The sequence below is a fragment of the Populus nigra genome, chromosome 9 (genome assembly GCF_951802175.1).
Source record: "Populus nigra chromosome 9, ddPopNigr1.1, whole genome shotgun sequence".
Classification (NCBI taxonomy): Eukaryota; Viridiplantae; Streptophyta; class Magnoliopsida; order Malpighiales; family Salicaceae; genus Populus; species Populus nigra.
Genome location: NC_084860.1, coordinates 13,903,184 through 13,926,824, shown reverse-complemented (window position 1 = coordinate 13,926,824; position 23,641 = coordinate 13,903,184). Strand labels below are relative to the sequence as shown.

Here is a 23,641-nt window from a genome sequence, read left to right as displayed (position 1 = left end):
TTAGATAAATTTAGATTACCATTTTCATGGTACCTGCATTTATTTAGTGATTTTACATGTTGTCACAGTGACATTGAGGCGTCATACATATAAAAATGATCATAAAAAGAGTCACAACATAAAATAATTTTTTAATAACTAGAAAATTCTAATTAATTTTTTAGAAATTTAGTTAAAATGTTAGTTATATTATTGGACAGATAATAATCACTATAAATATCATATCAAGGGGAATTGTATTGTCCTTTGTTAGTAATAATAAATTTATTTAACGTGCATACATGCTAAGATTTACCTAAAATGATATATGTTTTTGTTATTAATGGTAAAAGACTATTATAATCTAAGAAAATAATTTGAGATCTAGATCCAGTAACATGGCTCAATTCTCTCTTTTAAAATGTAAGCATTGGATTTGTAGGGATAATGAACAGTGATATGTATAAGTATGTTAAAAATTATATTGATTGAAACAAGTTTGAAAGTCACCACTCATACTCAATGAGTTTATGTGAGATCATATTGATCCAACCCAAATATATTAATCGCACAAAATAAACATATTCCAAAACAAAAACATATAAATAAATTCAAAACATATAATCGTGGAAAATTTAAATTGACACAACAAAATGATTTTGATTTTATTAATATTTTTGGTATATATTTTTATTAAAAAAAATGAAACATCTTAAAGTCATTTTGAAACACGATGTAAAATGGTGTGTTAAGCAATTTCATTATCCATCGATCAACATTCTAGGATAATACCCAATGATTGTTCATTTATCTTAGATGGGTCTATAAATAATAAAACTATTAATACACCATAATATTGCAAAATTATATATATTTCAAAGATAATTGGAATGCAATAAAGTAATGTGTTAAATAATTTCATTACCTATCCATCAACACTCTATAACACCGATCAATGATTATTTATTTATAATAAATAGATCTATGAATAATTAAACCATTAATACATCATAATATTGCAAAGCAAAAGATATTTTAAAGATAGCTGGAATACAATAAAGTAATATATTAAGTGATTTCATTATCCATCAATCAACAGTATATGACAACGACTAGCAACAATTCATTTATTCAAGGTGAATTTGTTGGTAATAAAACCATTAATACACCACAATATTGTAAAAGAAGAAAAATATTTGAGGACATTTTGAATGCAATAATATAATGTGTTAATTAATTTCATTACCTATTAATAAACACTCTAGGATAATGATTAGTGACAATTCATTTATTTTAGGCAAGTTTGTGAGTAATAAGATTATTCACACACAAGATTGTGTGTTAAAACCATTTCCACACAACACAACCAATAGATAACAACGTCATCACACATTAAAAAAAAACATCAATATAACAAATAAAAACAATGCCACCACATAATGAAAACAATATCCATACAATATAACAATTCTAAAACACATCAACACACATCAAGTTTTACACTGAGATTAAATCATCATGCCTCGAATAAATATGTTTCAGCCCTCATAACACCGTCACAAGATAATGATTTTGATCTTATTCCACCATAAAAATAAACTTTTGGTGGCATTATGTCATTGGAATTACCACATAATGGTATGGGCACTTAACATTTCAAATATTTTACAATAATATGTATGAAATTCAATAACATGTTAAAATTGTTCAAATTCAAATATTTCATCAAAATATTCATAGAATTCAATAACATGATAACAAAGTCCAAAATAATCAACAAAATGTGTTTGCGTTCTAGAGCAACTAGGTCTAATCGAAAGTTACTGGAACAGTGATGAGCAGCGATGACAAATCTTATAGTGTTTGCTCGTGGCTTCATTTTATAGCGATGACAAATATTTCATCCACTGCTGCTGTTAGGACGCATCACCTAGCATATCAACCCTCTACTATTTGCTTTGTGTCATACATACACCTCTAACCGAGGAAAGACATCGAGCCTTGAAAAGGTTTGACTTTTCTTGTTCTTTTTTTCTCCTTCCCGGCTTGTTTTCCTTTCTCTCTGCTGCTGAGTTGATGCTCTGGAGGTATTAAAGGAATGCTTTGGTTGTGCTTGCGATGGTAGTACTTAATCGTCTAGAAGCTGAACCTGAAGATATACTAAATCAATGCGATGCAAAAGACAGGCAGAAAAAGCTGTAAAGTATGGTCAGCATAGGATCCACTGTTTAATATGTTCCATATATCTTCAGATCTCGAGAGAATTTTAGCATAACTGCTCTATGTAGCAATTACCCATAATTATTGAACCCCAATAATTGCCTCATCAATCTTGGGTGAATTAGCAGATGAATTAGCACCGGAAAAGTACATCGACGTCCGTTTAAGTAGTAAAGTCTTCAAATCAAAGGAAAATCATTATGCATTAGGGCCCCTAAATTCGGTATGACCATCAAATAATTAATTCCTTGCATTAATATCAAAATAATTCTTTTCTGACACTTATGACAGCTACATATAAACCAAAAACGAAGCTTAAGTCGATCATGGCCAGCTGAGAAAACATTATGATTATAATTTCTTATCCAACTACAATTAGGAAGCCATACCCATCCATGGCCCTCCACTCAAATGGAAGTTCCTACATGATAAGCTAGCTATGTCCGCTAAATAAAACCCTACATTAACTTCGAATGGCATTGTAATAATTACAGGGATTGAATCACGACCAAAGTTAAAATGAGGTACAAGGAATATGTGGTAATTAAATCCATTTTAAGAGTGTTCCCCGTGGCATTTTCTACAATACTTTTGGAAACAATCTCCAGGCGAAAAGATCAGAAAGCATTAATGCTTCAAAGCCTGCACTTTTTCTGTTCTATTCCAATACCTATTCTACTCCACTCGTGCATATATAATTATTCATCACCTCTAGTTTAATAATTAAGTGGGTTTCTTAGACTGGAATTTATGTACAGAAACTAAATTTGAAACTCAACATTCATTCACGGAAGTATTAGGAAATTCATTAAAAAATTAATAAGTTTTGTCATACAACCATCTCAATCCAATAATTTAAGTTGTTAGGTAAGGTATCAAGATATTATTTATATTATTTTCTAACACACACCCTCAAGTAAAAGCTCTTTGACCTTGAAACTTACACATGCTCACATCATCTCATGCTTAAATGAAGATAGTGAGATTTAAACTCGTAATCACTTGGTCATCAAGGCTCTGATACCATATTATAGAACCATCTCAGCCCAATAGTTTAAGTTATTATGTAAGATAACAAGATATAATTTATATTATTCTCTAGCAGGTTTTTATAATCTAACAATAAATAAATATTTGATTGCATATTAAACAAACTAATCTAAGTAATTTGTTCACTTAATTAAATACTATTCCTTCTTCTTTGATAATAGAATTTTGTTAAACATGAGATTAAGTTTTTCTTAATCTCAATATCTATCTTTGTTTTCTCAATATCTGTCTTCAAATATAGAGGTAGAAATCTTCTTTATATTCAGTTAAATGAAGTTTTTATTATTAAAAAAATAAGTTATAAATACATATTAACAAAATTATATGTAATAAATTATTTATACATGTAAAATTAGAGGACGATATGAATATATAAAAATTATTTATCTGGAACCAACCCTTAACCATCACTTCTCCTTTTTTTCTTAACAAACATCAGCATCAACGCACCTTAGATCAGAATTCATTCTTTGCACAGGACGTAGAACGTCAGTTCATGTGGTCAGAGAAGAAAGTGCCTGTCGTAATTCCTCATGGGACCCACATCCTTCAAACAAAAATCATCATCACAACACGCCAATCCAGCATCCATCTCCCTCTGTGATTTTAGCTTCATCATCAGCTCTAAAACTCTTGCTTCCAAGTATTATATGCAACTATCCAAACATGAAGCAACAAATCAAACTGTAAAATCAGTCACCCCTTGGTTTAACCCTTTTTGACACTCTCTCTCTCTCTCTCTCTCTCTCTCTCTCTCTCTCTCTCTGGTGTTCTTTCTAACAATGGATTCGAGAACTCTTCTTGCTCATGCTCTCTTTCAACTCACACCCACTAGAACAAGGTACATTAAAAGAATTCCAAGCCTAAATGCATAAACACGACATCTAATGTTCTTGAAATGTTTTGCGTTGTGTGTTTGTTAATGGTTTTTTTTTTTTTTGTTGCTGGGGTGGATTTGTTCTTCTTGCATGAAGATGTGATCTGGTGATTTATGCTGGTGGTGTGAATGAAAAACTGGCATCTGGGCTTTTAGAACCTTTCCTTCAACACTTAAAAACTGCTAAAGATCAGATATCGAAAGGAGGCTACTCCATTTCTCTTCGTCCTTTGTCTCCTAATGACTTCTGGTTCACTAAAGCCACTCTGCAAAGGTAACTACTTCCGTATCAAAATATTGTTTTTTCTTGTTTATAGTTACTGCTGCTCGATTTGATAATGTGACAGATCTTTTATTCACATTGAGGTACAGTCGTGGTAATTGGTATAGTGTTAGCTGTGGAAAAAATTAACTGGCAAAAATATATTATATCGCAGATCTCCTCTCCTGTAAATCTTGCTCAATTTGACCAGATTTGGCTGACAAGTTGTAGTAGAGTTTGTAAGGGATTCTCTCTTATCCAGGTTTTTCTGTTCATAGAAAAAGCTAGATCTTTTAGCTGGTCTGTCGCTAGTAGATTCAAGGTTAGAGATAGATAATTGACTCAAATATTGTGGTTTATTTCATTATTAATCAAGATCATTGTTTGACATTTGGAGTGAATATGATGATTGGATAGGGTTTGAGATTGATAAGCTAGTACGGACCAAAGTTGACATGAAGTATTTCAATCTTGAACTGGGTTTTGAAGGTTTACCTGATCAAATCAGACTCACTGTCCCCTGAGTTTGGAATCCAAATTATGACAAATTGGTGGCTTAAAAATTGTTCTCTTTACAATGACCTTATAGCTGGTTACTGTGTGTAGATTTGTCACTTCATGATTGTTTGTCATTGCAGATTTGTGTGGTTTGTTAGCTCACCAGAAGTTCTTGAGAGATTTGTGACAATAGAGACTGAACTAGAGCAGATTGAGTGTTCAGTTCAATCAAATGAACTATTCAATGCAGATGCAGAAGGTATGCTTGGAACTATGTTCTTTGTTCGTTGGAATGGTACATGGTTGAAGCTCAATCTTAATAATTTGGTTACATCTCATATAGCTGTTGATATGAGTTTTCTGTATTTGGTGGCTCAATTGGAAAGTAGGGCTACACGTAACTTGTAATTGGCGTAACATTTCTCTGGTGATCTTAAGACATCTCATTTACTGAACTAACCTGGATTTGAGAAATGTTTCAGGTGCTGCTGGGAATTACCAAAAGTCATCTGCCTCATCTAAGGTATGTCACTTAGTTGAAACTCCCTGTGTAAGAGATCGTGGTAATTTTTTTCCCAAATCCTCACATCATAAATCTAGACCTGTACTTTGATGCCTTGTTTTTTAGTCAAGAGAAGATCACAGTGGAGGCAGTAATGGTGTCCAGGAAGAAAACTCCAAGTAAATATTTCAAACTTGCAAATCTTCAAGTCTGACGATATAATATACTTAATTGAAATGCCTTTAAGTTCTCAAGCATTGACTGTTCAATCGATGGTCATGAACAGAGTTCGTCTTCAACGTGCTTTGGAATCTAGAAAGGCTGTTCTCCGCAAAGAGCAAGCAATGGCATATGCTCGTGCCTTGGTCACTGGATTTGAACCAGACTGTATAAATGATCTTATCTTCTTTGCCGATGCTTTTGGAGCTTCACGATTAAGGTATCATAAGGAATCATCTTGTAGTGATAAACAGACATGTATTGGATTTTGCACGTTAATATGACAAAATCAATGGTCATCCAGCATGGATGTTCTCACTGAGAACTGTTTTCCCTTTTTAATCTGGCATCACCCTACACAATGCCCCCTCCTCCATTTGGAACTTCCCACCAGTCCTTGGGCTAAGTTGGCACTTGCTACAAAATGCCAAGGCAGTGGTGCAACTAGTTCATTTGGTCATCAATGAATGAAAAACGAGTATGTCTATTTAGTGTTGATTTTATGATTGCTTTGCATTTCTAGAATACAATCTAGTTTTATGAATTCTCTTCTTGTCAAGATTCTGGATGTTAGATTCTTTTGGCCTGAAAATATTGCAGTTGAACCTTCCCTGCTCCAAATTTTAGTTAAGGTTAAAAACCTATATCTGAATCCACGTAGGGAAGCATGCATAAATTTCATGGAATTATGCAAGAAGAAGAATCAAGATCGGCTTTGGATGGATGAACTAGCAGCAATGCAGGCATCTCAGTTGGAATTGCCTTATCTTAAGACTTCTGGCATTGTTCTTGCTGGTGAGGAAAATTACCCTGGTCAAATTGGTGGTCTCTCTGGTGGGAAGCACAATGGTTCAATTGATGCATCTGACTCGGCTACAAGTCTAGGAAGTTTAGACCTAAACCAAGGTATTGTTTAAGATCCAAGTTCCTCTACCTCCTGTTGGTCATGCTTTGGATGAAGCTATAGTGGTTAATATTAAACTCTATCTGCGATGAGCATTGAGGTGTAACTTGTAAGTGCCATCAAATATGCCATGCCATTATTGTATTGTTGTAGCAATTGCATGCTATCTAGGAAGTAAATGCTGATTTCTGTTTTACTCTTGTATTGTAATGGCAATTTATTATTAATCCTGAATTATCTGTGCTCTCTTTTGTTTCCCATAGTTGATAAAAATCAGTAGAGAACTAGCAAGGTTTAAACATTATACTATTGACCAGTCTTTGATCTCGCATATCTTTACAGATAGTGGTTTGCCAACATCAGCTCAGATGCAATCAACTGATGGGAAAGCTCATATGCCAATGCCATGGCCAAATCATCATCCCCAGTACAAGCACAACTTTCAAGGTCCTGTATTTCAACAAATGTCCCCATATCAAGGATACCTTTTTCCTGGTATGCAGGTTGGCTCTCCATATTTTCCAGGGAACATGCAATGGCCTCCAAATGTTGATGATTCTAGCTATGGTCAAGACTGGGAACCTGACAACCGTGAAAAGCATAAATCATCCTCCAGGAACAAGAAGTCTTCTCGTCAAAAAGAACTGCAAGCTTCTAATCAAGATGAATCCACTGAGCCTAGTGATTCCAGCTCAGAGACTGAATCGGATGAAAATCTGCGAAGTGGCAAAAAGCAGGCATCGGTGGATAAGATGCACAGGAAAAGGCATGGGAAGAAGTCGTCACGAAAGGTTGTCATTCGCAACATCAATTACATTACTTCAACAAAAGATGGAGAAAAGGGCAGCATGTCTGGCAGCACATCTGATGAGGGCGGATTTATTGATGGAGAAGCTCTCAAGCAGCAAGTACAGGAAGCTGTTGGTTCATTAGAGAGACGGCATAAATCAACCTCTCGACATCACAAGAAATCACAGCGCAGCACTATAGATGGTTCAAATGGTGCTACTGATCAGGAAGGCAAGAACATAACTGAAAATAATCGTGAAGGAGAAAAAGTAGAGCACTGGGGTGCCTTTCAGAGCCTTCTCATGCAGGACAGATATTTGGACTCTTTTGGAGTTGAACCTCATCCTCCACAGGTTCACAGAGATGACTTTACAGCTAAGGGCTATGAGGAGGGAAGGTCATTGGAATTTAACGTCGAATCTGAGGGAATAAGAAAGCAACGAGCATTAGCAAATGATTCGTTCATCGCAGCAAAGAGGGGACCTGGTAATGAAGGTGAGTCTCGCGTTGAAAACTTTGAAGCCAGTGCAAATGGCCACCCAGTGATGAATAAGAGGGATAGCACATATGAGGAGTTGTTGTTTTCTCAAAGAGCTGGAGAATCAGGGAACTTACCCCGACCTACCGTTGCTGATTATTCCACTGAATCTCCATTAATCAAAAGTCAAAAAGAAGGGGATTGGTTTATTAGCAGCCAACTGGACAGGGATGATCACAGGGACCATAAACCATTTAGTGATGATTATGATTCATCATTAACTGGTGAGCATTTCCAATCTGAGAAAAATAAGAAGGAAGTTCTAGCGGATGACTCGTTCATGATCCAAGCTCGACCGTTAGTTGATGATCAGTCAGATTCACTATTACGGACAGACATAAGCATTGCTCCAGATGTAATTGAAGCTACTCTATATGAGAATGAAATGAGAGAGATATCTCATGATAAATCTGAAGCATTTGATGTCTATGAACCAGATGACCTTTACATGGTGCTTGGGCGGGATTCAGCTGCTGAGCATGCTCTACCATCTTGGACTCCAGAGATGGATTATGAAACAAATACTGCTCAAGATAAGCTTCCTTCTAACAGTATGGGAACCAATGGCAAAACAAGTGTAGATTCTGGCGGAAAAGTTGCTGGTAAAGAAGTCAGGTCAAAAGTTCCTAACGGATCTCTTGGTAGAGGCAAATCCGATATCATGTCAAGGACAAAGAAACCAACTTCTGCAAGCAGAACCACACTTCCGAAGAGCAAATCCGAGAAGGTATCATAGAAGAGCAATTTTAACAAGGATTTAAGCAAGTATCAAAGCATTTCTCCTGTTTTTGTTTCATTCCCTTCATGGAAATCATAGAAGAGCTTCATCGTATCTGAAATTGTTCAATTCTGCTCAGTTATTTAACGTCCTGACTTGATTGTTCGCTTAGCTATTACTTAACCTCCCTTTTTTGGTTGACGTTTAATTTTATCCACTTGAAAACAGGAAGAAGTAAACAGGAAGAGAATGGAGGAGTTATTGATTCAACGTCAGAAGAGAATAGCGGAAAGGAATGCTGCTGGCAGTATTCCGGCGACATCTAAGAGAATCCCTGCAGGGAAAGTATCTACTTCAACTTCCATAAAGAATGAGAAGCCTAAAAGCAAATCTCCAAGCCAAGAGACAAAGAAACCACTCTTTAGAAGTTCCACCATTGATCGCCTTGCTACTGCTCGGGCAACCACAAAGTCGCCATCAACTGAATTGAAAGCTGCCCAACCCAAAAAGGCAAACTTGAAGGCTAATGGTTTAGCTCAGAAGGCTGCTGGTGCTGATAATAAGAAACCTCCGAACACAGTCAAATCTGATGTCAACAGAAAGAAGGTTGGGACAATAGCCAGAGCAGAGAAGCCTGCAGATTTATTACCTATGCAAGCAGCACAGTCTGCAGATGAAATTGATGGTTTCAAAGATATAAAGGAGTTACACAGTGTTGCTTCTACAGAGAATAATGCAGGAAATATGATTTCAGCTGGTAACTTGGATGATAAAGGCTGCAATGGTGATTCACTCCACATGGACTCGTCTGCCCCACATAATCACTCTAGAGCAGGTGACGAGGGGTTCTCTAAAGTAGCTCCAGTAGTTTGTGAAGACATAGAAACTTCTGATAATCATGGTGAGTACATATCTGAAACAATAATAAATCCTGTGCTAGAGTCACCAAACAGGGCTCTGAACCCATGCGCTGTGGATATCAGAGAAAATGGTGCTTTCAGTGAAATTTTGGAGTCGCCTGAAAAATCTGAAATAGAAATATCGACCCCACCACCTGATGAAATAAACCCAGAACCAATCCACTCCAGGAAGAAATGGAACAGTGAAGATAACTCTCCTAAAGTAGCAAAAGGGTTTAGAAAGCTTCTTTTGTTTGGAAGGAAAGGTCGAGCCTCTGCTGCAAACTGATCCCACAGGACAGCTGGTGGAACTTGTGTATATGCTGCATATCTGTTCAGGGAAACAAGTACCTTAGCCCTTCCCAAACTACGATTATCCCCCCACAAATAAAAACAACCCAAAAGAAAAGGAAAAAAAAAAGAAGTGAGATCAGGACATAGCTCTCATACGTAATAAGGCCTGTGGTGTTGCTGTCATATAGTATATTTTGTAATTTATCAGGTTTGAGATTTTTTAGGTTGAGGGTGTAAAGAGTTAATTCTTTTATTTGGTGTGTATTTTGGTTCTGTATATCATACACGGAATACTTTTTGAATCACCTGTAATATTCATTCAAATTTCTGTCTGTTTGTATACCCAGAACTCCCTGGTGCTTTATTGTTTGGTGCAATGCTTTCATATGTTCTCAACGACTAGTTACATTCCATGATGAGGCATTGTTCCTTAACTTGGTAGTTATTTATCTTGAACAACAAGTCTTAGGAGATTTGTAGGCACTGTTGAGCTTACAATTTATTCTATTACATTCGTACTTAGAACATGGGATTTGTAATATCTGATAATGAAGACAGCAGCATGAACCCACATAACCATCAACAATTGCTGTACAACTTCAATCGTTAAAATAACAGGAATTCACCGAAAGTAGTCAAGGGTACTATTGATTAGATAGTGTGAAGGATTTGCATTTTTATTCATTAAACCCTACCACAGTCCACAAGACATTAGATTAGACAGCTGATAAATGTGATAGCAAGAAGTCTAGCCAATACATCCTCTTTAAGTTTTCAATAATAAAAGCTTTTGCGGTGCCTATATTCTGCCTTGATATCTGTAAATTTAGCTACTACATCTTCATAGTTTGGGAGCTTTGGGTGGACATGGATTGAGCTAGATGAGCTTCCACTTTGCGCTTTCCAATCATCGATTGAACTATCTAAAGAACTTCGACCTTTGACTGAAATTCGGTAATGATCATTGCTCAAGGGAGGAGGTACAGGTTTCTTACCCAACCTTGGCTTGGCTGGCCTTTTTGTCACGTTACTGACACTAGGGCTTGTACTGCTATTCCAGGAGTCTACCACACTTCTAGGAGCTTTCTTACTGCTGCTGTGACCTTGACTCAAAGACTTCACTTCCATATCATCAAGATAGATAAAAGATGTCTGATGAATCGGGAGGGTACCATAAGATGAAGTGCTAGTTGCTGATGCTTCAAGATTTCTTATTAAAACTTCATTTTTTTTAGTCTTGATATGACTTCTACCCAGACTATCAGTACTGCTTCTGTCCATATCATTATAAAGTGACTTTGTTGTTGTTGGTGTCCTGGGTTTTGAAGACGGTATGGAACTCTCATCGCTGTCACTGCAAATATCTTGGATGTCCAAATCCAAAACTTCAGCTTTCTGCACAGATTTTCTTTGTCATTAGAAAGACTGCAAATTCAGACTAGGAAACAGAACTAATAAAACTGTTGCTGGAGTAGAGTTTATTCTAGAAAAGGAGGCTAAAACTGTATAGAAAGTTTATACCAACTTATGCAACTCATAACTTTTGTTCATATGCTTGAATACTTCTTACAGGGAAAGTTCCAACAGATAAATTATAAACCCACCTCCTGCCATTGTGGTCTGAAACTATGCCCAAAGTCCTGAAATCCCAGATGAATATTGTACTCATAAGAGATTCCGTTTATTAGCCATAGCTTTACATCCTCTGGCACTGAATTCACAGATAAGTTCTGTTTCATCTTAGAATCCACAAGATTTCCAGGCAATAATTCAACATTGGTAGTCTCAAATTTGCTTCCATAACGAATCTTAAACAGGCTTCGCAGCATGTGTAGCTCTGGCAGGTCACCACATCTTGAGGAAGCAAATATTAAGTTTGCTATTGCCTGGCTGACATCAATAGGCAAGCATTGCCAGGCTCTGCCGAAAAACATAGAGTGATGAATAGCATGTTTAGCCACAGAGCCATGAAGTAGTAGGGTATAAAGAGAGTTATGTGCGTGTACTGTTGTTGGCTAATGTGGGGCATACTGGTGATGATACATTCACATAATTGGTTGATCTGATCATATGCAGCCAATAGGCATTGGTCCTTGTAGAGTTGCTGGACCTACACCTCATTTTAAGAGAACTTTTGGTTAGCTGTAAGCTTATAGATACATATAGTGTATTATGGAAAGGATACATATATTGTATAATGGAAAGGATCAAGATGGGAAAAATCAAAGGGTACCCTCGTTAAGGCTTGCTGAAGCCGGTCATTCTGAAGGAGTTGAGCGATGTCGGCACGCGATTGTCGTATGATTGACTCTCTCCTGTGCTTTTGTGCAGCTAGATGAAGCTGAAGTTGCTCTATCAGCCTCTTGCTGCAACACAAACAGTACAAATTACTGAAAGAACAGATTATTTGGAAATTGTGAGGAATGATTCTAATTCCTTAATGAGTTGTTAATTGAAATGTATCTAGCCTCTAGGAATATGTGAGCAATTTAGCCAGGGTGCCTAGCCTGACACCAATGAGCTAGTACTCTCACAAAGCAAGAAGAATTAGGACTCGCTCAAAAGATGGGAGGGGGTTCAACGGCCATTCAAGTCTAGTTTTTCTAGCTTGGTATGTTGAGATAGATGTGAAAGAATTCAAGACATAAGAGAACCATTATAGTAGATATGCCACTGGATCAATTCCATGAAAGAGCCTAGCAAGCACAAAAGGGTTTGCAGCGTGACCTAATTATAAACCAATGACGACAATGCTCACTCCACAAAGGAGGCCACTGGGTAGTGAAAAGTACAAGCTTCACAGATTAACAGTTTAACAAATGAGGAAAGACATTAAAAAGAAAAGAAAGAAAGAAAGAAGAAGATGGTGTATATATATGCTTACCACCTAGAGGCTCTTCTCCATCGTGAAGATTTTGTCCATGCAAGCACAATGTTGAGCACACGAGACCACATATTTTCTTGCATGCTTCATATGCAATCAAAGAAGAAAAAGAAAACGCAAGAACAGAGATGAAATGAGATTTGGTTTTGGGATGGTTTCTTATAGGGAAGAGAAAATCTTGAGGACACAATGTTTTTGATTTATGGTCTGAGGAACGTATGATACTTACATCATAGTTTCCTAATTTAAGAGAAATGCACTGTAACAATCTTCAACACTACACTCCAGCTCGTTTCCCTTTTGGAGTTATTTCCTTCCATTTTCAAAGATTTCATCAAAGCAGGAAAAGGGCAAGTGAATATTTGGTGGATGAATCACGAACTGACCTTTTGACTATGGACGGCTCTAAATTTCATACATAGAAAATAAATTTATAAATGAATAATGCATTTAACTCCAATTATATATCCATTCCAAGAAAGTTTCTAATAATATAAACTCTTTTACGGTTGATGTTTCTTTATATATATATATATATATATATATATATATATATATATATATATATATATATATATATATATATATTAAGGAGTATTTTTAGATTAACTTATCATATTCCTTTCCCGACAACAATTTTAAAAACACACCCTTTAAATGTAGAAGTATGATTATGATTGCTTTTAAAAGTATTTTTCACTCATAAATATTAAAATAATATTTTTTTATTTTTAAAAAATTATTTTTATATCAATGCATCAAAATGATCTAAAAATACCAAAAAATATTAATTTGAAATAAAGAATAAAAATTAAATTTTTTCAAAAATATTTTTGAAACACAAAAACAAACAAGGCCTTAAAATAAATTTTTTTAGGCGGTAGCCTAATAGATTTTCTTTAAAGAGAGAGACAAATATAAATATAAATGGAAAAACTAAAATTGATAATAATAACTTTTCTAAACTCAAGAATGATTTTGAATTCTCTTTCATTTTTTTCTCTCATTTTTTTTCTCTCATTTTTTTTTCTATTTTGATATGAAACCAAAAAAATTCTCAGATTTATTTATCTTAGTTCTTAAGTAATTTATAATTTTTTTGAAGTTTATTCAATCATCAATGTGGATAAATACACGAGGAAAATGATTTGCAAGCCAATAAATAAATATTTTTCTCTTCTCTTTACCCTTTATATGTTTTTTTTTTATCAATATATACCAAAATGTTAGAGATCATCTTATGAAACGGTTTTTTTTAGCAATTTATCAAAAAATTATCAAGAATATGGGCATAGAATAAGAAAAAGGCAATTCTTGACTTTTTGAGAACTTTATATTAACTATTTATCAAGAACATCACATATTTGATTTGGTTTTCCGCCCCTAAATAAAGAAAATAATGGTTGAAAAGCATAGTGATATCAAACAAGCATTGACTCCTTAAAGCTTCAAGTACCCTTGAGTTGAGGCGACATGGGATTGCGTATTATCAAATTCAATCCCGTATTTAATTTTTCTTTTAAAAAAAAAAAAAAAAGCAAGAGAGATATGTATTTCATTGCCATAAGAGGATTAGCTCAAAATTTAAAACTTCAAGGCCCAAAGAATGATCAAATGCAAAGGCGATAAAAGAGATAGTCAAAGGGCCTAAGCCCATAATTAGAGGCAAACATAGAGCCTAGTCCAAAGTTCAAATGCAGCCCAATAAAAATTCGGACAGCACTATGCATCTCCCTCTCTTAAGCATTTAACACATCAGCACACTGTTTAAAATACTATAATTGAATTTAATTATAATATTTAATTTAGATTTAATTAATAAAATTTTAAAAAAAAAGATATTGAATTAATTTCATCTTTTTGTATTACTCTCATCGCTTCCACCTTATTCCTTTAAAAATCTCAAAAAAAGGGTAAATGTGTAATTTCAAATATATAATTTTAACATTAATTTCTCTTCTTTAATGCATTACATTGCTTTTAATTTATTTTTTTTACCGTTTTTAGATATTGAAGCTTGTGTTCTTGCTGAAAAAATAAATTCTGTGCTTCATATTTGTGAATGACAAGATTTGTTGTTGTAGAGAATAAGTACGTCCACGTGGATGGTGGCCCACGTGGCATCCAATTAGATGCTCGGATATTAACTGCACAACATGTAAGATAGAGAAATGACAACCAGCACTGAAAGCGAAGGTTCCCTTCTTCCCTTTTCGGCTTTTATATGCGCCTACCCAAACTTCCTTAATAATCTTCGAAGAATCGCACGTATTTTTTTTAAAAAAATGATTTTTTTAAATTAATTATTTTAGAATTTGTTTGTGTGTTAATGATAAAAATAAATTTTTAAAAATAAAAACTATGTTTTTAAATATATTATTTTTAGTAAAAAACACTTTAAAAAAATAATTACTACCATATTAAACATTATCTCCATCTTTATTTCTTAAATAAATTTTTATTTTGTAATTTTTTACTCAATTTAATTATTATTTGATGTCCAAATAAAATAAATTAAAAAAACTTATATAAATTTTTAAAATCCTTTAAAATAGGTGCAAAAAACACCATTTAGGGATGGGCTACCAAGCCTAAGCCCAATACAACTAGGGCCAAGAAAAAAAGGCTCGAAGTGGGGCATGCATCTCAACGCTCTTATTGGATCTATTTCTCTAAAATATCACTGTATTTTATCTTTCTATAAAGGTATTGACTTTATCATCGAAGAGTTTCTACATTTATAAAATGAGACTTTTTGCGGGCATCAGCTACCGATCGCCTAATTTACCAGATATTATATGCTATTACCACAGCTACCGGTCATTTGATTTACCCGACACCACCCACTACTACCACAGCTATCAGTCATCTTGGATTACCAGTCGCTTAACTTTACCAAACATCTCCTGCTACAAGTTACCAACCCTTTAGATTTTTCGTTACAATCCACTAGATGCCTTGATTACAAAGAATGAAACAAATTATTTAAACAAAAAAATAAGTCAATTATACAACACATCAACCTTATTTCTCAACATTTTAGATTTTAGAACTTGTTAAAAAGTACTTAAAAAAAAAGGAACAATGGCTAGACTTGTGACAACTTATAAAAATAATAGAAAGTTTTATTCGAAGGCATGATAAATCTCATGGGATGTTTTGTAGTTTATCCTAAAAATAAATGTGATACTACTTTTGTAATTCTTACATTTTTCATTCTTGCATTGAATCTCGTGTCACAAGTACCACAATTATTATTCTTTCCTCATTCTCTGAATTCTTATAATATATACCCTTTTTTTTAATTGTATAAAGCAACATTTTTAGATGTTCTTGATATATATATATATATATATATATATATATATATATATATATATATATATATATAATCTTGAAGCTATGATCATATGGAAAAGTATTTAGAAGATGGGTGGACATTCACGGACAATCAAAGTATTCAATGCATAGATGTTTGAGGTGTTTGTAAAAATGATAGTTATTATTTTTTAAAATATTTTTTTGTTTTGAAATTTATTAAAATGTTTTTTTTATTTTTAATATTAATATATCAAAACAATTTAAAAATATAATAAAATTAATTTTAAATAATAAAAAATTATAATTCAGCCGCAGCCATGAGCATCCTGTTAATTCACAGGGGACCGGTAATGATTTGGCTATTGAGACATTGTGAAAATTTGTAGAGAGTTTGAGAGCAAAACGACCCCAAGTCACCACCTATCTTCCTTCTCAAACGACAATAGTAAATAAACACAGAAATTTTTTTATTTTTTTATTTTTTATTTTGAGTAGCCTTTACGATATGGAAGCGTCAGATTCAGATCTGGAGTTCCAGTTCTTCACTTCCTCATTGCTTCACCGACAATCAGTCACATCAAACCTTGCTTCCTTCTTTGCATTTATTTTCTTAGGGTAGTGATTTTTTTAAAAAAAAAAAATTTAACCCTTTCAAATATACCCAATAAATTATTTTTTGGGCTGAGATTATGGTTTAACTGTGTTTTTAAAAGATTTTGAATTTATTTTAGTTTAAAATTATTTTGTATATTTCTAGATCATCTTGATATATTATATCAAAAATAAATTTGTAAAAATAAAATAAAAAATATTATTTTTATATATTTTTAAATAAAAAAACGTTTTAAAAACAACTTTTATTTCAAAAAACATTGTTTGGAAGTGTATTCCAAACACCATTTCATGAAAATTTAAATTTAAAAAAATATATAATATTTTAAATTATTTTTATATATTGATATTAAAAATAATTTTTTGAAATAAAAAAATATATAATTTTAATATATTTAAAAAAATCCAAAAAGCTCCTACTCTAGTCCTTGCATGTTATTTTGTTTAATTTTTTTATATAACTTAGCATATTTGGGTTGGCTTACAAATATTATGACTAATTCCTGAATTCATTGAATATTTTATAAGCATGATAAACAAGTAAAATACTATAAAAATTACAAATATACACATAAAATATTAAACAAAAATACAAAGATAAAAAATTCATGAAAAACTGCTAGGCCACATACTCAAATGCATGCGGGTTGGATACACATCATGATGAGAGGAATCATAACAGCATCATGTTCACGTAACATGGTGAGATTTGAACACACTCTTCGAAACTATAGAATTTATGTCATAGGATTTAAGAAAGTTTTATTTATTAAAATGAAACACTCTATCTTGGATTGTGTTAATTTAATTTATTTTTTAAATTTAACAAAAAAAAGTTATAAGTATATTTGGTTAAAAATAAATTTAATTTAAAAAATCTAGAACTTGTTACAAAATTGAGTAGATATATTGCTTTAATAAAAAAAAACTTTTAACTAAAAAAAGTTTTAAAATTTATGAATTCTAGTTTATCATTTTTTTTTCTTCTCAAAATTTTTTGAGATAGTTTTATCGAACATATAAAATTATTTAATTTTTTTTATTTTAAGTTATTTATAAAAAAATAATTATTAATTATTAATCAAAATTAAAAAAAAAAAAAGACATGTTTCAAACTAACCGGACTTAATTCTTCTATCTAACTTCTACCACAATTTAAATCATGTATATAATGGCAATTAATTACCAAATTCTTTATTACAATCTACCAAAAGAAAAAAAAATTATTACAAGAAGTTTCCCCAAACACCCTTGCAAGTAACTCACCTGCCCAAGTAAATATTTGCAGGTGACATCCCATTTTCAATGAACTGAATTGGGTATACTGTCTTTTTCTTTATAGGTAAAACGATTCTTTCAAGTTTCATCTTCTTTTTTTAATTATTATTATTATTAGTTTATTTTATACCACCAGTACTAGTTTCTCTACTGCTTGTATGCTGGCATACTTCGGTCTTATGCATATTTAGAGAAGAGGGAGGCAGAGAAGAAGCGAGCGAGAGAGAGAGTACAGCAAGATCTGTGAGGAGGGTTGTCGAGTTGCTTTGCAATGGCTTCAAAACTGTTGTTGATTATAGTCTCTGTCTTTGATATCATAGCATTTGGTTTGGCTGTTGCGGCTGAGCAGAGAAGAAGCACTGTAAGTAAATATAACTCCCTTCTTCAGTTTTCTTGGTTAATCTATTATTGGTTATGTGTACCAAGTCAAGGCATTCTTTTGTTGTTTTTGTGGTTCCTGGTTTTCTTGACGGTACAAATGTGAGGTTTTGAGGTTTTGCTAAAGGGGTTTGTTTGGTTTTCAAGAAAAATGAAGGAAAGAGAAAAGTACTAAATCTTGGATATGGGGAATACATGTTTAATTGTATGGTTTCTGGGTTTGTGAGATTTGTGTGATCCTGCTAATCTGTTTTGTTTGGTAGCTGAGAAATTGTCAAGAAAATGAAGAAAGGAGGAGTCTTGATTGAGATTATGGACTAATGAAATGAATTTTCAGTTTTTTATCTGAAAATGTAACATTTGATAGAGGGATAACAACAAAGATTGAGTCTAGATGCAAAAATATTTTGACTTGATGAAGCAAAAATCTTCAACGTAGAATTGGTTCCAAAAGTATGTTGGCAATAAAATTACCAGATCTGTTGATACAAATAGCATTTTAGAATTTTAGTGATGTAAAACGCAGATTACTCCCTTTGTATGACTCTACCGGAAATGAACCGAAGCATGAGATGGCAACTAGAAAGAACACTTTCCAGGCAGATTTTGTTTTCAATATTTATTTGTAACCTGGAACATATTAGAACTTTTTCTCAAAGTGGCTGTGAGTTTTTTTTTCCCTTAAGTATTTCCCCCCCTGTTATTGATTGATACTTAGCAGCTAGAGAGAAGGGTCTATATTGATCTTTGCATTTCACCCGGTCCACAAAACTTACCTGGCAATCACATAGTTTAGTTGCTGATAGCTGTACTTTTCTTTGTTGAAGAGAGGTGGGTTGTCCTCTTCTGGGGCCCTCAATGACGGGATTGTTTGTTATTGTGATTAAAAATTGTTTTTGAAAAATTGAATTTTTTTTATTTTTTATTTATTAAATTAATTTTTTTTGTGTTTTTAAATTAATTTGATGGGTTGGTGTGGAAAATAATTTTAAAAAATATAAAAATATTATTTTAATATATTTCTAAATAAAAAATAGTTTTAATAACCAACCATTACAGTACTCTCTCAAGTACTCGCAATCAGATTAACCTGCAAATCATTGTAGACAACCTGGACACGAATATTAAAAAAATATTATATCTTGAAAGTCAATGTGTGGCTTTTTAATAGATTTTGAAACTGCGTGGAGGTGCAATTGATATGAGAACGACGCATACTCCCCAAGATGGTAGCAACATGCTTGGCAGACCTCTTATTTGTAGCTTTTACCTTCTGGCCGCTGAGTAGTCGATTTTTAGTGAGGTAACAAATCAACAATATCTTGCTTTGCAGGCCACTGTCCAACCAGATACTGAAAAAGATTACAGTTACTGCATCTATGATTCAGACATTGCAACTGGCTTTGGTGTTGGCGCTTTTTTGTTCCTCATGGCTAGCCAAGTCCTTATTATGTTTGCCAGTAAATGCTTCTGCTGTGGCAAGCCTTTGAGTCCTGGAGGTTCTAGGGCTTGGGCAGTTATCCTGTATATAACCTGCTGGTAGGTGATGTCCAAAGCTGAACTATAAACCTATCCATCATTGAACATAGATGCTGCTAACCTTTATCCATTACCATGTTATATTCGAGCAAACTAAAATTAGCAGGTCTATTTCTTGCAATGTATCTTATGGAACCTATGTTATCTTTTTCTGAACATCTTAAATTGTCCGTACCAGGGTGTTTTTCTTCATTGCTGAGATATGCTTGCTTGCGGGTTCAGTAAGGAATGCCTACCACACCAGGTACAAGAATTTTTTCGGTGAAACCCTGGATTGCCCATCATTGAGGAAGGGAGTTTTTGGGGCAGGAGCTGCTTTTACTTTGTTCACGGCCATAGTGTCCGAGCTCTACTATGTTTGCTATTCCAAGGCCAGGGACAGCTTCCAGCCATACGGTGGAGATGTTGGTGTGGGTATGGGGACCTACAAGTGAGCTTGCTTTAATGTGTGATGTGACCATCCTATATATGTGAATGCCTAGATCTCTACATCGATTTGCCTCCTCCATTGTCTGTTTTTTGGGTTGCGCTTCATGTATTAAATGTTCATAGTTGATGATAGTTTGTATCTTAGATCATATTCATGATTTTTTTTTCTTCTTCTTTCGTCATGATGTGAATTTTTTGTTTTTCCCATACCCATCAATAATAGAAGACTGCTGTTTATGTATCTTCAGGGTGTGTAAAAAACTGATAATGTCACCTTATTGACCAAGTAACCAATCTAGATGATCTTCATTGGTGTTGCTAAGCATCCACCGGAATATTATCCTTCTCTATCCTCCTTTTTTTTTAATCTCTGCATGGCATTAAAACTGAGGATACCCCCAAGCAGGAAAACTAACTGTTTTGAGAATATGGGAGGGAAAAAAGATAAAAAAGAAGTTAGAGATCTAAGCAAAATAGAATGAATCCCTCGTTCTTCCTTGCAATTGTAATTGAAAACTTTAATCAGCATATAATTAAAAGACAACTAAAGTTATTGTTAGCCTCAAAAGCAGGGGTTTCTTGAAATGCTAAAGATACAGTGCTAACTGGCTGGTACGCCTGGGGCCTGTATTTATAAATTCTTCTACTGGCCAGTGGGCACTTCTCTGCTAGCTTGTGTTGACAAACTCAACTTTATCGTCTTCTAGTTTATAAGAAGTTTCGAATAAGTTGGAACTACTCGTTTATTTTATTGCAAGACTTTGTCAATCAATTTTGTTTTACTGACTAAACTATTTAAAGTACTACTGTAGACTTTTTCCTCATCGCATCCTTGTTAACACACACAAAGAGAAAGAGAGAGAGAGAGAGAGGCTGCTCTGGCATCAACACTGCTATTCATGGTGGTCTTTGCCATTGACTTCATTGCATTTGCTCTAGCCCTTGCAGCTGAACAGATGAGAAGTAATGAAAGTATTGCTTCTCACCTCTTATTCTCCTTGATTGATGGATGAATATATTTTTAAAATTTATTTTTTAGTCCGAATCAATGATAAAAAGGGTTATAGATTTGACGGGCTGTAAAGCCTAATATCTTTGAGTTCCGCTATCATCTCTATTAGTATTTTATATATATATATATATATATATATATATATATATATATATATATATATATATATATATATATCAGGATTACATTCTTCATTGCTTAGGCATGTATAATGTGGAGCAGCTATCATCTCAATAAATGGCTTGTTTATCGAAGGGATATCTCCACTTGACTGCTTGGGTTTTCCATTAAGGGTGGCCCATTAGGATGGTCAATGGTGCAATCACTAGAACCCTAGCCATGGGCTTATAGTTATTGGACCAATGCTCAATGAACAACTCGAGTGTGCCTTCATTTTCTGGTTCAAACAGCCACCTTAATCTTGGACCTTTCAAATCCACCCAATGCACTACAGCAGGAATCTCATCTGACTATCAAAAGGTGATCACTGCTAGAAGTTTTCTGTCAATTGTTTTTTTAATTTTAGGATAACTTGTTTTCTGTATAGTAAATACTAGATCATTTCTCATTCTATGTTCCGGGTAGATCAATTTTTTTTTGACATAAAAACAATGTTCATAATGTATTTTTTCATAGAAATTTTATTTTTTTTTTAACTATATGAGATTAAATTTATTTGACCTGATCATGTTGACAGGTCTAAAAATAACTTGGATAATTAGTAAAAATATAATTTGTCTAAAAAAAATCAAGATGATATTTTAAAAAAATATTGAAACATCAACATGTTAGGTTAATTCAAATTAATTCAAGTTAACATGCTAAATTTGCTATCTATGTCATGAGACCTTGATAATCCTATAGAAAACAAATAAAAAAATATTAAATCTGTCAACAACTCAGTGTTAGCCTGTTAGGGATGAAATTGAAACAAAATTCAACTAAAAAATAAGCTGAGTCAATCTGGGTTAACCTATCAAACATGAATCATGAGATTGAGATAACTTAAAAGAAGACAAATCAAAATAAATTATGAAACTTAATTTTCAATAAACTCAATGTTTGTATGAAATTAAAAAACACACAAAAAAAACCACTCGAGTCAACCTAAGTCAACTGGTTAAAAATGTGATATAGATCATGAGGTCATGGTATCTTTATAAAACGTAAACCGAAATAAATTATGAAATTTAATTTCTAATTAAACCAATAATAAAAAAAAATTAAAAAATCAACAAGAAAAGATAAAAAGAACCGTTGGCTATCAGGCCAAACCAATTTGAATATTTTCCTACAATATTTTAGCTTATAATTGAGTCACAAGAATTAGTTTAGACTAGTTACGTGACCCGCGCGATGCCGCGGGTCTTTTTTTGGCATAAAAAATTAAAAAAAACTAAAATTTAAAAATATTAGGTTTTTCTGCAAAGCTATACCCAAGAATCTTTGGTTTGACTGCAACGCCTGATCTAAAAGTAATATTAATAATATTAATAATAACATAAAACTTGCATGACCCAAGTTTAAGTGAGTCTGGCTGCAACACCGGACCCAAGAATATTGAATGTGGGTCTTGCTATAAGATCGTGTCATAAAAGTGTGATAATTAAATAGATTAATTAAAAAAAAAATAAAGAAAAAAACCAACAAGAAGAAAAAAAACTAATGAAGAAAAAAAATCTAAATTAATTGGGTTAACCCTTCAAATCAAGTTAACCCGTAAAACCTGGGATTCGCGTCATGAAAGTTTGATAACTAAAGAGAAAAAAAATTGACAGGTTTACTCAGAATTAACTGGGTTAACCCATCAAACCAAGTTAACTCGTTAAGCTCAGGATACGTGTCATAAAAGTCTGATAATTAAATAGAAAGAAATTTAACTAAACAAAAAAATTAATTAAAAAGAAAAAAAATCGGGTTAACTTGTCAAACCAGATTAACTCATCAAATCTAGGATCCGTATCATGAAAATCTGATAACTAAATAAAAAAATTAACATTAACAAATGAAATAAAAAAATTTAAATTTTTTTTTTAAAAAATAGTTCTATAATATAATAATTATAATAATATAATATATTAATAAGTTAAAGGCGTGGGGACGCTACAGTAGTTTCTCCACGCCTTTTAAAGTATTACTTAATCATTTCTATATTTTTTCATGGAGTTTTTATATTTGATTGCATGGTTATGATCTCCGCTGATTATAAACCTTTTTTTTAAAAAAAAAGGGTTCCTTTTACAACTTTTAAGAGCAATTCATAGGAGAAAATAGCTCCATTTATACTTATATTTGAACCATTCTTTCCATTATATCCTTACAAGTTTGATTACTCTTGAGATTATTCTTTAATGTATCATTTAGTAGATATTCTTAAAAAAATAATTACATGAGAAATTTATTATTAATTTTATCAGAAAACAAACTATACTTTGATCA

At 33.1% G+C, this 23,641-nt stretch overlaps 3 protein-coding genes across 3 annotated transcripts; 2 read left to right on the top strand and 1 right to left on the bottom strand.

The window, feature by feature from the left end:
• The first annotated feature begins 3,726 nt into the window (after nt 1-3,726).
• LOC133703752 (COP1-interacting protein 7-like) lies at nt 3,727-10,091 on the top strand. Its single transcript, XM_062128389.1, has 9 exons — nt 3,727-4,090; nt 4,224-4,400; nt 5,027-5,145; nt 5,369-5,409; nt 5,515-5,567; nt 5,675-5,827; nt 6,269-6,513; nt 6,854-8,565; nt 8,785-10,091. The coding sequence occupies exons 1-9, from the start codon at nt 4,032-4,034 to the stop codon at nt 9,742-9,744; spliced, it is 3,519 nt and encodes a 1,172-aa protein (XP_061984373.1). The 5' UTR covers nt 3,727-4,031; the 3' UTR covers nt 9,745-10,091.
• A 309-nt stretch (nt 10,092-10,400) lies between these two features.
• LOC133702858 (uncharacterized) lies at nt 10,401-11,686 on the bottom strand. Its single transcript, XM_062127179.1, has 2 exons — nt 11,354-11,686; nt 10,401-11,144 (listed from the first exon to the last, which is right to left on the bottom strand). Exons 1-2 carry the CDS (start codon nt 11,681-11,683, stop codon nt 10,524-10,526), a joined length of 951 nt encoding a protein of 316 aa, XP_061983163.1. The 5' UTR covers nt 11,684-11,686; the 3' UTR covers nt 10,401-10,523.
• A 6,279-nt stretch (nt 11,687-17,965) lies between these two features.
• LOC133703792 (uncharacterized) lies at nt 17,966-20,431 on the top strand. Its single transcript, XM_062128472.1, has 3 exons — nt 17,966-18,205; nt 19,556-19,761; nt 19,940-20,431. Exons 1-3 carry the CDS (start codon nt 18,116-18,118, stop codon nt 20,193-20,195), a joined length of 552 nt encoding a protein of 183 aa, XP_061984456.1. The 5' UTR covers nt 17,966-18,115; the 3' UTR covers nt 20,196-20,431.
• Nucleotides 20,432-23,641: the final 3,210 nt, after the last annotated feature.